Below are 14,661 nucleotides of genomic sequence, written 5' to 3'. Positions count from 1 at the left end.
ATTTATATCGACGCGACGCGGCAGCCTACTGTGCCCCCGACCTCTCTCGGCAGGAAAGCGCAGAAGCAAGTGGCTGCCGGTGGCCGCACGCTGGCGCGGAGGGGCTAACGCACCACAGAGAGAGAGCACTACGCAGCACGAGTGAAGCCAAACGTTTCGGCCCATCACGTGATCGTTACGTCAGAGGGCGCGGTAGGTTTTAGTGCTTCCACTGCAGACGAAGCTATGGCAGGGCGACCAAACATGTGCGCATCGATTAAAAACTGAAGTACTATAGCGCCAAACAGACGACACAAGAAGAAGAGACACGTACTTCTTGTGTCGTCTTCTTGTGTCGTTCTTCTTGTGTCGTCTGTTTGGCGCTATAGTACTTCAATAATATGCACCAACTAGCCCAACAAAAAGTTCTGCTGGAATAAAAACTACCGGGAACCAGACTTTCTCGGCCAATACGCTGAGCCTCAGAGATTGCGTGCTGGTCCGATACTGCGAGAGAAAAGGCGAAGGGAATAACTTCACAGAGAGTTCGCTTGCGAAGGCTGGGTGTACGACTTAGTGCTCTCTCTTAGTTTATGTGCTTCCCCCGTGCACACATGAACCACAAGCCACGCTGCGTGGCCTCTGAGATCCGGTGGCTCAGGCAACAGACGACATAGTAGCCTGACCAAACGCTATGAATCACCCCGCAGTTTTTTTTGCACATGACCTATTGTGGCGCGCGGTGCGAGATCTCGGAGGCTATGTGCGCGGTGGTTGAGATCTTTTGGTCAAGCTACATATTGTCTGTTGCCCGACTGTAGGCACTTGCGTTTCTTACAAATTGGAGTTAGACAGCCTCTAGACTACGTGAAAACTTCAGCTAGACTGCTTTGCTCTCTCATAAACGTCATTTCGTCAGAGAAGGTATTACACGCTGTTTAGTTACATGGCGATGAGTCAATTTCCCTTGTCCTTATTGCGTTCCGTAGACATGTGGGTTGTTCGCAGTCGTTAGACACGGCTACAGACATCACTCGAGAAGAAATGTAATATCACATTGACACACGTGCATTGCCGTTTTTTTTTCGGTGACCGGTTTTAATAGATCTAACCCCCAACCGTTTTTAACCAGCCGAAGTGAACCCGGAGCTCAAAACTGCGATGTTTCGACCTCGTAAGCATTTGTGTTGCCACGGGGTTGTTAAATTTTAGGTGAAATTTATTGAACTTTACTGACCTCGTAACAAATCAAGACGAGGTTGGCGATGAAAGCGAAGAAAGCTTGACAGAGGCCCCAACTCCCTCATGCCCAGCGTTGCTCGGAGCTTTATGACCCCACTGATAAACACAGAAAATTTCGACCGCTTGGAGTTCGTTAACGTGCACCTAAATCTAAATACATGGGTGATTTCGCATTTCGCCCCCATCGAAATGCGGCCGCCGTGGCCGGGATTCGATCCCGCAACCTCGTGCTTAGCAGCCCAACACCATAGCCACTAAGCAACCGCGGTGGGCGAACGTTTGCAGAGCATCAACTCTTTCAGATACGAACTCAAGCTTACGAATAGGAAATTGCATACGGTCGGTCGGTCGGTCGGTGAATTAGCCAGCCAAGTCATTCATTCATTCATTCATTCATTCATTCATTCATTCATTCATTCATTCATTCATTCATTCATTCATTCATTCATTCATTCATTCATTCAATTAATTTTATTTCGGCATTATGGTACATTATAGCATGTACAAAATGCTGGGGGCACAGACTAAAAGCCAAAAGCTTCATGGGGTCTCTACCAATGTAATCTGTAATCAATGTATGAACCTAATAACCAATCAATCAAACCAGTCAGCCAGTAAATTAGCCAACAAATGAATAAATGAATAAATAGATAACCAGTAATATACCAGTCATTCAGTTTCATAATTAACTGTTTATAAGTCTATCAATCATACAGCATATGAGTGCCTCACTTTGAACCAAACTCAGACATTCAGATGCGATACTACACACATTCAGTCAGTCGGTCGATAAACAAACGAACCAAACAACTAGTCAGTGAGTAACTTCCAATCAAGCGACGATCCATCGATCACTCAGTAGATCGATCCATAATTGAACATATGCATCAGTCAATCGATTGAATTCCCATTCACATGCCTCTCTTTCTCTCTCTCTCTCTCGGCAATTCCGCAGGAGCGCAGTTCGCGAGAGTCTACCCTCAGCTTCCGTCCCAGCCACGGTGTCTCGTACAATCACCGCCACCAGCAGCAGCAGCACGGACAGGGCCCTCAGCTCGGGGGCGACTTCCAGCCCAGGGGCCACCGCCCCCCGTTCCCGGAGCGCCCCCAGCTGGAGCAGCCCACGAGCCAGGCGCCGGGTCCCAGCAGCCAACCGGGGTCCGTGCACAGGTTGTCCTTCCCTCCCAGCGGCATCGAGAGGCACCTGGCTCGCTTGCACAGGTGAGGGACGCACACACACACACACACACACGTCCCCCCCCCCCCACACACACACGTACCCAACCACCCACACACACACACACGCACGCACGCACGCACGCACTGCTTTCATTAACGAGCTTTCACTGTAACGAATTAACGAGCTTTCACTGTATATACAGTGAAAGCTCGTTAATTCGAACTTCAATAATTCGAATTTATGGATAATTCGAACTGTACGATTTGGTCCGGCCAAGCTCCACAGAAGTCTATGTATAAAAAAGTCCGTTAATTCGAACGCGAGAAGGTTCCCTCACGGATAATTCGAACTACGCTCGCCTGGCACACGGCCAGAGAAACGCGCCTACTGCCTACACACAACGCTGTATTGCCTCCGAAACGGAGAGAACGGCGAGAGAAGGCAAAATCGGAAAATAATCTAACCGACGAGGTGTCAGCCAGAAGGCAGCGGCGGCTGCCGCCTCTCCGTTCTACGTAACCTCGGAGACTTCTTGCCCGTTGCGAATCTCGGAGGCTTTGCAAATCTTGTACAGCTGCTAATGTTGTGCGGAGATGGCACAGCAAGCGCCAAAACACAGCGAATCAAGTACGTCGCAGCTGCGCTTGCAATCAAGAACCAACGAATCAGGACCTTCGCCACCTTCACATGTTCAGCGTCTTTGTCTCGGCAGTTTTCATCGGTTGTGCACCTTTGTTTTCAGCTTAGGACGTATCGGCCGTCGCGATTCATTGTGATTGTGTTAAGCCTCGGCTAACGTTCATTTCGGTGGACATAGGTGGTGTGGCACAGTCGGACCCAGAGCTTCGACTTGAAGATGGCGTGTGCCCGCGGCACAGGCCATCACTTTCTGACACGCCAAATTTCTGACATGCCCTACTGCTTCCAAATCGCAGTGTACTGTTGCTCTCCTTCACTTTCGTTAGTTCGAACTTTCATTAATTCGAACTGAAGCGGCTTCCCCTTGCGGTTCGAATTAACGAGCTTTTACTGTATAATAATATTTGGGGTTTTACGTGCCAAAACCACTTTCTGATTATGAGGCACGCCGTAGTGGAGGACTCCGGAAATTTTGACCACCTGGGGTTCTTTAACGTGCACCTAAATCTAAGCACACGGGTGTTTTCGCATTTCGCCGCCATCTAAATGCGGCCGCCGTGGCCGGGATTCGATCCCGCGACCTCGTGCTCAGCAGCCCAACACCATAGCCACTGAGCAACCACGGCGGGTTATATATATATATATATATATATATATATATATATATATATATATATATATATATATATATATATATATATATATATATATATATATATATATATATATATATATATATATATATATTTAGAGAGAGAGAGAGAGAGAGAGAGACTGAATGAGGTGTCCGCTCCGGATCACTGTCAGTTTCCATTCGCGCCTCCATGAGAAGCAGGGCGTGCAGAACAACATATTGCAATGTGGTGAACGCGGCTTAAATCATGCACCCGGGACGGGACCTCACAGAGGCGCGGCGCGATGCCGCCGCATTTGTGTCGCACGTACCGTTAAACCACCACTGCATATTTTCTTCTTTGCAGTACGACGAGCACAGACAACAGGAAGTCGTTTCCTCCGTGCCAGGTGAGCCCGATGAAAGCCTCGCTTGTTTTACACCGCAAAAGGGTAAAAAAAGGATGTCCGTTGCATTCGTAGCACAGAGCAAGGAGCTACGCTATGAATGTAATACGACTACTTAAGAACGATGTCGACACAATGAAACATGCGTAAACACTTGCGTAGGGGAAAGGGGTTTATAACTGAGGGGCCCGACTTTTATTAGTCATATCATAAGAAGCCAGAAACAATGACAGTAAGGACAACATAGGGGAATTCACTTCTGGTTAATAAGTGAAAATAAAGAAACAATAAATTAATGGAAATGAAGTTGGATGAAAAAACAACTTGCCGCAGTTGGGGAACGATCCCACAACCTCCGAATTTCGCGTGCGATGCTCTACCAATTGAGCTACCGCGGCGCCGTTTCCCCATCCACTTTCTTTCTGCCGCCAAGGTCCGTGAGTGGTGGCGCTGGCTAACACCCCAGGATTCTACTAGGAAACATAAATACCCAAGAAAGTGGACGGGGAAACGGCGCCGTGGTAGCTCAATTGGTAGAGCGTCGCACGCGAAATGCGGAGGTTGTGGGATCGTTCCCCACCGGCGGCAAGTTGCTTTTTCATCCACCTTCATTTCCATTAATTTATCGTTTCTTTATTTTCATTTAATAAGCACAAGTAACTTCCCCTATGTTGTCCTTGGTGTCAGTGTTTGTTGGCTTCTTATGATACCTGCGTGGGTGTACTACCTGGCTGTAGCGCCTTAGGCGGTCAGCAAGGCAAACCTCTCCATGTAGTTTTCATTGAAGACCCCCCCTCCCCTCTTATTCTATATGTCACCAACTCCGTGTGGTGCTGCGAAAACCTTTGGGTCGCGTCAGTCAACTGGAAAGAAAGCTTCATCGCGTAAAGATTTGAACATGCCTGCCATCTCTCCCGATTTGTCCGGGAGACTCCCGAATAACGACCAGTCCTCCCGATTTTAGGGATAATGCAACAAAGCTCCCGAAAAACTGCCTCAAGAGAAAGCTTTAGCTCGGCGGCTCGCATATAAATACATGGGAAGGGAGAAATACTTTTTCACGACAACCACCGCACCGAATTTGGTGAGGTTTGTTGCATATAAAAGAAAAATAAATATTTGTGACTTTTGAAAGCGGAATTTTTATTTATGTCGTTCATTTTTTAAACAACAATTCTTGAAAATCATCACATTGCAGAAATGAAACTATCACGTTTACAACTCTGTAACTCACTAAAAGAAAACAATTCCACAATTCTCTAAACTGCAAATGGACAAAATTAATTTATTATACACCTCTGTGAAGTATATCCCTAATTTCCGAATATGACTTTCGCAAAAACCTTGTAAATATTCTAATGCATCCGCGAAGACTGTAAATTAATATGCCAACTTTACCCACTTCAGACACTCTAACGAATGCAATTGGCAGAACTGTGTTATCTGTTCTTGGTGCAGAGCTATGAAATTAAAAACTTCGAGCTTCAACATTTTTTCGTACTTAGCAATTTTCTTGAATTCTTGAGAAAGAAGTTCGGCCATAAATCAAATTTTCACTGCCTACAGTCGCTTGAATTTAACCTTTTCTCTCAAATGCAACAAATTCTATTACAATCAGTCAAGGGGTCATCTCAGAAAAACATTTCCTCGTCTTTTACATGTATTCGAATCGGTGACATCGAAGCTGGGCCCGAGCTAAAGCTTTCTTCTGAACCCCCCGCCAAAAAAAAAGGAAGAGGGAAAGACGCTAATTGAGTTCGCCGCATATTGACACATGCGTTTAGGAATGTACGCGAGACAACGGTCTAATTTACTTTCCATAATGGTCGGTTCCATCAAGTTGGTTCCCTCGCTCTACAGTATCGTTATACGGCGAAACATATTAGGAGTGGGAAGGGGCCACTGTCACGGCAAATTGTACGTGTTCCTTAATTATACGCAGACCCGTCTCCGGTCAAAAGTACGAGCATCGAGACCTCTAATAACTGTACCGGCACCTAGTCAGAGCTCTTCCTGACGTTGCTATGGCCCAGCAAAAAAGAAGCTAATCTTGTTACTGACTATAGAGAGAAGCTCACAATGGGGGAGCCACTGCTCCTCCCTTCTCTGGGAGCTCGTAACGCACATCCACACACGTTTCCGCCGGCCCAGCTGGCGCTCGCCACTGATTGGTTGATGCGAACCGCTGTCTTCGCTGCACTGCAAGAGGTTGGTGATCGGACCAAGAGGAAGACGCGGAATCGGGCAAGTCGTATGCGCTCGTAGATACTTCGTAGATCGTAGACTTCAGTAGATATTTGGTGCACGTTCGGAGGGGATGCTTTGGAGTGGACAAAACGGAGAACGCTCTTTCTTAAGTTGCGTGCAGTAAAAGCTCCCCTGCAAAACTAATCCAACTGTGCGCGGACGTCGGGGCAAAAACACTGTACGTGAGTCAATGTGCAAAGCCTAATTCTCGCCCCGGCTTCTTGTACCAGACAGGGAAAGCGTTCTTTTTTTTTGTACACCGATCAAGAGAGGCAGGACGTACAAGTCCTCGCCAAGTCATCGAATCTAGGCAAAATGGGAATCGGTTGAGCAGTCGCTGTGACGGAGGCCACGTGGAAAGGTCGAGTGCTGGTCCTTCCTATCGCGTCGTGGAATAGCTAGGTGTCCCCATTGATCGAATCACTTACGGCGTCCACGAAGTTCCTTTTGTTCACAGGCAACAGAAGGGACCTTTCGCTGCATGACGTAGGGTACCGGGGTCATTGAGAGGGCGTTCACGGACACTAACTGATTGGTTGACGTCTCGGGGTTTGCAGGTGTCTGACACGGACTCCGGTCTCGGCCGTACCATCACCGCCGAGACGAGCGAAGAAAGCTTCGCCGGAGCCGTCGCCGCTCCCCAGGCGCCGCCACCTCAGCCTCACCGTCTGTGCGGGGGTAACGTCTGCAACGGCATCTACCGGGCGAGTGCCGCGGCGGCGCACGATCCCGGAGGCGCTACCGGCGCCACTCTCGGAGGCGGTCCGGACGCTGTCCTGGACGACGGCCTGGCGCACGAGATGGCGCTGCTGCGCGTCGAGCTCGAGATCGTGCGATGGGAGTGCGAGAGCATCATCCGCCAGAAGAGGCGCCGCGATCAGGACCTGCTGGGTTCGTGGTCCAGGCGCCGCCGCGTCCTGGACTGGATGCAGCGACACGACAGCAGCGACACCTCGTACGACCCTTCGACGCTCTCCTCCAACTCCGAAGACCGCCGCGAGGCGAGTCCGAGTCCGACGTCGTCCGTCGAAGCCCTCTGCAGCCGGACTCCGCCGCCGTCCTGCCTGGGTGGAGCCGCGGAGTCGCCCGTGATCCAGCAGCACATCTACGAGTCCGTGGCCAGGAGCCCGTCGCCCCTTACCGCGGCGATGACGTCATCGCCCCACGTGCGCTCTCAGAGCATGACACTGAGCAACAACGCGACGCCGAGCGGACCGACGGGTCGCGTCCTGTCGCCGGAGCACAAGAGGTGTTCGTCGGCGAGTCCCGTGCGTCGGAAACTGCAGGCCGCCGCACCACTGCCGGCCGTGCTGAGTCCCGTGCGAACTTACCGGTTCTCGTGCACCATCAACGAGTCGCCGCAGGCTCCAGCGGCAGCGGCTCGGAGCAGCGCGCGGTCGCCCAGCTGCTCTCCCGTCAGACACAGCGCGGCCTTCAGACCCCGGTGCAGCTCGAACCCGGTGCCGCACGCTGTGACGCCGGCCGTCATTCCGATGGCGACGTCTCGGACGGCGGGCCAGATCAGCGACCTGTACAGGCGCCAGGAACACACCACCTCCTGTTTCCCGACCCAGAGCATCCCGGAGAGCCCGCTGGCGCTTCACAGCACCAGTTCCAGTCCGATACCGGTTGTGACCTATAGCGACCGCTCGCCGGCGGCGTCTCCCGTGAGGTTCCAGCACGAAACTGGAGGGAGTCCATCCCTCGCGTCGCCCTGTGGGGGTGCGTCCCGGCAGTCAAGACCTCCGGTCAGCGAGGACAAGCCTCGGCGGTGGTTCGACAGCATCCTGCAGCAGCAGGACGCTTCCGGCTACCAGGTCCACGAGCCCGCGCAGCTATGCTCCTTCTACAGCCCTCAGAGGCAAAGCGCCAAGTCCGGCAGCAGGCTTCAACCTGTCTTCGAGGCCGAGTGCTACGGTGACAGGGGTGCTAGGGGAGGAGGCATCCTCGACTTGGACCTCGAGTTCGTCACCAAGGAGTACGAGATCTTTCCCGGCGACGACAACGCTTGCCGGAACGACGTCGGCGTGGCTCAGAGGGCGAAGAAGACGCGTCGCCAGCTGCGGAAGGAGCGAGCCCAGCAGATCGCCGCCCGCACCAGGGCGGACACGACCACGTCCACGGACTCGGACGCCACGCTGAAGCACCACCACAGCAGCTGCCACGCTTGCGCCCGGAGTCGGAGAAAGGGCGGAGGCGCCGGCTTGCCTCAGTCGTCGCACAGGTCGTCGCCGTCCAAGCAGGAGGCGGCCGTGCACCACGGTCGCAGGCCGGTGCAGATGACGCATCGTGACGGAGCCTCTGCCGCCTCTGCCGCCACGACCGACTACATGCTCTGAGTCGCGGTCGTTGTTTAGACTATATGTACGCACTCTCGCCTCGCTAATTCCGGGCTCTGTTGTTTCTGCAAGCTGAAGGTGGACCGTGCTGAAGAAATGTGGATCTGTTCTCGGCTTTCAGTCGTCGTTCCCCAGTGGAAGGTAGCCAATGGCCAATGGGGCTAAGCGTTATTAAATTCTCTGCCTTTCCCTTATCACTTCACACTCTCTCTCTCTCTGTCTCTCTCACATGTACTATATGATATATTGCAGTCGTGTCAGGGTAAACACCACGTGACGAAACATGTATAAACGCAATTGAATTGGACACATGCGATGGATATTGGCATCGCGATCTCTTGATACTTGTGTCCAGCATTCGTTTGTGTTTAGTGGCTTGTTAAAATGTGCTGGTTAGCTATGTTTCACAGTCCAAGCAAGCAACTAGATCGTGTAACTGCGCCATTCAAGGATACATTGTTTAAATTATGGAAAGAACAAAAAGAAGGCAGGAAAGACAAAATATGAGAAAAATAGGTGAGAAGTGGGCGCGTGTTAATGAAAAAAAATGATAAGAGGAAAATGAATGCTCATTACACTGGAACAACGCAGCTCTGCTGAAATTATCGTCCTTTCCTTTGAAATGGTTCTGCTTTCTTTGCATCGCTTAACGAAGTGAACAGGAAACCGCGCTTGCCAAATTTATATGCAGCTTGGAAATAAGGATCGTGATTAAACATAAAACTAACAGACCATGTTTAACAGTGGAACCGAATTGAAAGGCTTTGGCAAACAGACGTAGGAGGCATGTAGAGAGAGAGAGAGAGAGAGAGACGAACTCTTCAGAGCCAATCTTCGCACCCACCCATGTTTCGTCTTGTTCACCGAGCTATATTCCAAAATTTTCTTGCAGCTTTGACCACGGGTCCCAATTTGCTCCATACACAAATGTGAAATAGCGCGGTTAGGAGATACGATGAGAATTTTGACGACACAGGCTGCGACGAACTACATTATAAGTGGGACTGGGCCTTCGAACGCTCCTGATCGATTCAGCCACACCTTCGGGTTTCATAATGGTGCACGGAATTAGCAAGGCGGAGCATAAGCATTCCGCTAGTCTTCTATATAGGGACCACCGTCTGTTCGAAACAGCCCCTTTACCACGGCTGATGTTAACTGCTTGCACTTCACTTCGTCTTTATGTATACGTTGTGTTCGACTCAGTGCACGCTACGATTCAACGTATCGACCTGTTAGCCCCACGTTGAGGAGAGAAAGAGAGAGAGAGAGAAAAGACGAAGTTCGCGTGAGCACGTCAGGTGTTCTTGTCGACCGTAAACTCGCCAAGTCTGAGCTCCTGAAATGAAAATGCAGCACTGCGTTTACAAGTACGTTCCGACTACGCCACACGTGGTCTTTCGCTCCTTGCCTACAAAACCCTGCAGCTGCACCTTTGAGGCTGGCCAATGCGGCCATTTGGAAACGATGCGATCCAACTTCCTATCTGCGCCAATCAGGAGCAAGCGCGCACGCGCGCTCTGCTCTCTTTGACGTGCGTGCAGCTTTATCTGTTGGCCTCGCTGCAAATGAGGCGTGAAGCTCCAGTTGAGTGGCAGGTCAGTAATCGTGAGCACGCATTCTCGGTGTTCTCAAGACGAAGAACACAAAGATGGCCTCTATAGCCACGCTCGCCATATGGAGGCGGTATCGAAAGCGAATACGCGAATGAACCATTCGGCACTGTTCTTATCACTCTTGCAGTGTTTCATGTTTATAGCAGGTGCATCAAAATTTCAACTTTCGACCGTTGGGAACCAGTCCTAAGCCACGCCACATTACTTGCGCTGTGCTGTACAATCGCCGCTAAATTGTTGGGCCTTTTTCCGCAGAAATTTATTTCGACAGTCCGCAGAGAGTCTACGAATGTTTTGCAGCTAAGCCATGAATTTCTGTAGACTGTCTTTAGGGTTATGACGTCCCACATTTCGTCGTTCGTGGGCTCCCTAAAGGCTACCATTCTGGAAGTGTATGGATCTCAATTGGAAGAAGTGAACTGGAGACAGTTTTTTTTTGTCTTCAGAATATCCGCATTCGTAAGGTCCAAAGGACCTTACGATTGAGAAGGCAAAACAGTCAACTTGAAGTTTAAAGGCAATCTATAGACTATCAGAATCAGTTTGCAATGAAGTTGTCACAGCAGAGTACGGCTATCTCCACCAGCAATATAATGACTAGAGCTGTCCATGCCACCTGGACCTCTTGCAGCCGGAGGTTTCTGTCACAAAAAAAATTAATCCGGCATCGGATGTGAATCATCCATCACAAAAACTATTTGTACAGTTTAGAGAAAGTGCGCAGACGTTCTTTTGCGAAGGCCATGCTATTGATTGTCTATAGGCAGCCTATGGGCTTAAGTCCTTACAGTTCCTATCGACACGTTTCTATGACTTGCAGCAGATAACCTGCTGGGAAATCTGTGAACCCGAACGGACTTGCGAACTCTCTATATGGACAGTTAGTGCACTTTGTGTAGCCAAAATGACAACCCTATTGGAAGGCAAACAGGTCTATAGGCAGTCTATAGAGTGCTAAAGTCAATTTTGATGATAAACCTGGCCCTATCGAGTCGGCTACATGAATGCGCACCTCCCAGAAAGTGAGCTTGTTGCAGCGGCTTCAAATGGTTTGCGGCGCAATCTACGTTACTACACTGCCGAACGCTTTCAAAATCGAAGCGGAAACTCATGACACATCAGGGCCGCAGCGTGACGTGAAAACATTACGCATGCTGTTAACCCGAACCATTGAAAAGTAACTCAGAGCAGTGCCTTCCGGAGGGCTGCTGGTGCAACATCGCACGATTCTTGGCTTCGAGTTGCCAGAAATGGTCCGCGTTCCGTTCACAGTACAAAAAGCATCGGTTTGCGTGGCTCTCTTCCATGCGAGTTGAAATCGACACAGAAGCTTTAAGGCAGCCCAGCCCACGCTAGTAATAATTACGTCTTCTGTTGTGTTCCCACGGAATCCTGGACTTCTCTTTTGAGCCCCGATATGGGCTTGAAGTTCACCCTAACAGCTGTACTGGGAAACGCAAACGTAAGGCAACAACAAACTTAATGATCGTTATGAAAAGCATTCATTATGTCCATACCTGAACATGTGGCTATGGTCTCTGACCACCTAGCAAGGCCTGCTGGACTGAGGCTGTCTTGGCCACTTTATGTGGCTTTCAGCGACCACTCTCACAATCACGTGCACTGAGGTGACGAGGAACCGAACTGTCTTGCGTCCCAAATTCGGTGCTTGAATAATGCTACTCAGTGCACTTAGTCACGTCATGTCACGTCACTTCACGTCACTGCGACAACGGTCGTCATCAAAAAGTACGTGGGTCCCCTGTACACGTTTGTTCTTCTGACGAACCTCGAAACGCGAACTGCCTGCAACACGCCTCGCTGTGTGTCCAGGTGGTGTGAGCAAAGGGTGGGGGTGGGGGAGGCTGCAAACTTCTTGTGAAAACTGTACCAAACGGAACGAGTGCCTGCTTGATCATCTACCCTCGTTCCAAGCACCCCCACAAGACTGCTTCTATCTCTCTCTCTAAGTGTAGCGTTCCTTTAGTACAATGAACGTCATGAAATCTACTCGCATGCTAAGAAATCTCACTTCACACGTTGGCTCATGTTTTGTCGATTGCTGACGGTGCATGTTCGGTCTTCTTTTTTTACTCGAATCACACTGCTGCCTCTACAAGTGACCCGCTATATTCTGCTGCCGCTTTGCTGTTTGAATACGTCGCTGTTGAATTTTTTACTAGTCGTGTCGACTTACTTGTCTTTCTTTCTCACCGTTGTGTAAACAAGTCGGGTGCTGTTGACGACGAGATATCTGTTCATTTTTTTTGTCTCATCCATGTTCAGTGTCGGTGTTTGTGGCCGCCAGGTGTTTTACGTGCCTTACTCTTGGCACACAAGACGGCGTGGTTCTTGCGTTGGGATGTCCGTTGTTGAGCGAAATAACCCGACAGGATATACAAGCAGTTTGTGGGTACGAACAGGTGCTTTCTTCGCGTAGCACAAACCTCGCGTTGTCCACAAACCAGAAACCGAGAATCTGTTCCTTCGTAGAACTGCCGGTGTTCGGAGTGTTCGAAGTATTTGGGATGCATGTCAAGTCATTTTTTTTTCAGATTTTTTTTTTGCACTGTATGGAGTGTACGTTTGATTGCTTCGAACAATCGGGTGCTCAGGCACGAGTCGTGTCGTGCTAAGTTGCGCATGCGCAGTCTCTATGACGCACCAAATGATGCGCGGCCCACATGCGATGCGTGGCAGAGAAGAATTAAGGCTCGTAGAATGGAACAAATAGTGTAAGGACTCGGGATGTGATGCGAAGATCAAGAAAGGTTGCCTCAAAATATATTACTTCTCTCTTTCCTTTTTGCCACAGCTCTGCAGTGTATTAGCTTCTAGAATGGCCCACGAGATCGGGATGCGTGTGTGGTGCACAGCGTGCGCCTTATGATTTCGGAGGCCCTGTTTTCAACATAGGATTTCATATTGCCAACACTAGTGGCAAATCTGGGTCCTTTTTGTCTGCGTGTGCAGCCGATACGGTTGTTCGGTCACTATGGGAACGATGGAAAGCGAACGAATTTGCCTATGCGTCTTCAAACTGGCTTCGAAAAATGTTGTGAAAAATTTACACTCGGGTCCTTGAGGCTAATTTTGATGGCGAATCCAACGCGTGGAACAAATTAGTCTTACTTACTCCCACGTGTCCACATCTCGGTGGTTATCAGAGCGCTACAAGAATAGTTGTTTTGAACACGTCGAAACGTATTCACTTATGGCAAATGCTACTTGCCTGACATCATTCAGATTAACGACACAGATGCTCACAAGCGTCCTGGTTGATTTAGGCGGGTCAAATTACACAACGAAGTGAACTAATCGAGAATGCAAAACTATTAAATTCTAGAAGGAGTCCTTTGAGTCTCGTTGTGAAGCTAGCAATTAACACAAAGGAACCGCGATAACAATAAGATAAGCTGCAAAGTGCTATGTAAACAAATGCGTGCCAAATCGTAGCAGAATCCATTCACTACCAGCAATTCCCGGGGGGACTGAAGGATTTCAGCGCCGGACTTCCCTCTAGTGGTCATAATATGAAGCGCTGTGGTATTTGTTGCAGGGTTTCCAATGAAGTTTATCGTGCACGAAGCATAACACGTGGCGAGTGAAATACGTGACAGCGTAAGAACTGTGTTGAATCTCTTCAAGCGTTAAGCTGCAGCTTTTTGAGCTCTGCGTAGTTTTACAGCCCAGTGCATTCGCAAGGCCTCTTGCATTGGCGCGTTCCTGAATCGCAACGCTGTGGTACAGCCGAGGCGACGCGTAACGTGAAGGCGTGAGTCATATCGATAGAAACGCGTGAGGTGGTTCACTGTCGAGGGTTGCGAAGCAGGGCCGTCAGTTTCATTTCACTTGCGCGACCAAATGAAAAAAAGAACAATAGAAAACAAACAAACAAACCAGGAATTAACCATTGCTTATAATGAGGAAGCCATTTTTTTCCCACAGGAACGATTGCAGTCAGAATATTACGGAATCCCTGCGAAGATGCACGGAAGCGCTCTTTCTCAACCAGACTGGTGAGCAGTGCAATTATTCAACCCAGAGCATCGCACGAGTGCATTTGTCGCATTCGATGCGATTTTCAACAATGCAACGGCGTCTCTTCGCTGTTTAAAACGAGCATTAGTATACCTATTCCATAGGATGCTGCGAGGAACAACTGAAAGTTGTTATTAGCTTCATGGATAAGGCTGAAGAAGGGAAAGGGCTGCACGCCATTGCTGAAGAAGTTGGGCGAAGAAACAGCGCCTTGTTTCTCTGCCCAAGTGTGTACCAACCGACCCTGAAGAAGTGTTCATCTTTCACGATACCTAGCAATAACAATGCCACTCGCTTTGAATAGGTCCCTGTATATTAAGATATCATCGGGCAGGAGAAGAAATGTTAGTACACTGAG

At 49.6% G+C, this 14,661-nt stretch overlaps 2 protein-coding genes across 2 annotated transcripts in view; one reads left to right on the top strand and one right to left on the bottom strand.

Moving 5' to 3' along the window:
- LOC139060995 (uncharacterized) overlaps positions 1-9,511 on the top strand; it is a 37,300-nt gene extending 27,789 nt beyond the window's left edge. Inside the window, exons 2-4 of the mRNA XM_070540366.1 lie at positions 2,177-2,442; positions 4,021-4,063; positions 6,865-9,511. Of these exons, the coding sequence (XP_070396467.1) occupies positions 2,177-2,442; positions 4,021-4,063; positions 6,865-8,646 (2,091 nt within the window). The 3' untranslated portion in view covers positions 8,647-9,511. The remainder of the gene's footprint in view (positions 1-2,176; positions 2,443-4,020; positions 4,064-6,864) is intronic.
- LOC135914582 (mutS protein homolog 4-like) overlaps positions 1-14,661 on the bottom strand; it is a 92,511-nt gene that overhangs the window by 73,119 nt on the left and 4,731 nt on the right. The window lies entirely within an intron of this gene.

Source organism: Dermacentor albipictus, chromosome 6 (assembly GCF_038994185.2).
Source record: "Dermacentor albipictus isolate Rhodes 1998 colony chromosome 6, USDA_Dalb.pri_finalv2, whole genome shotgun sequence".
In the NCBI taxonomy this organism is placed as follows: domain Eukaryota; kingdom Metazoa; phylum Arthropoda; class Arachnida; order Ixodida; family Ixodidae; genus Dermacentor; species Dermacentor albipictus.
The sequence above is the reverse complement of the archived record's forward strand: the minus strand, read 5'-3'. Positions and strand labels throughout refer to the sequence as shown.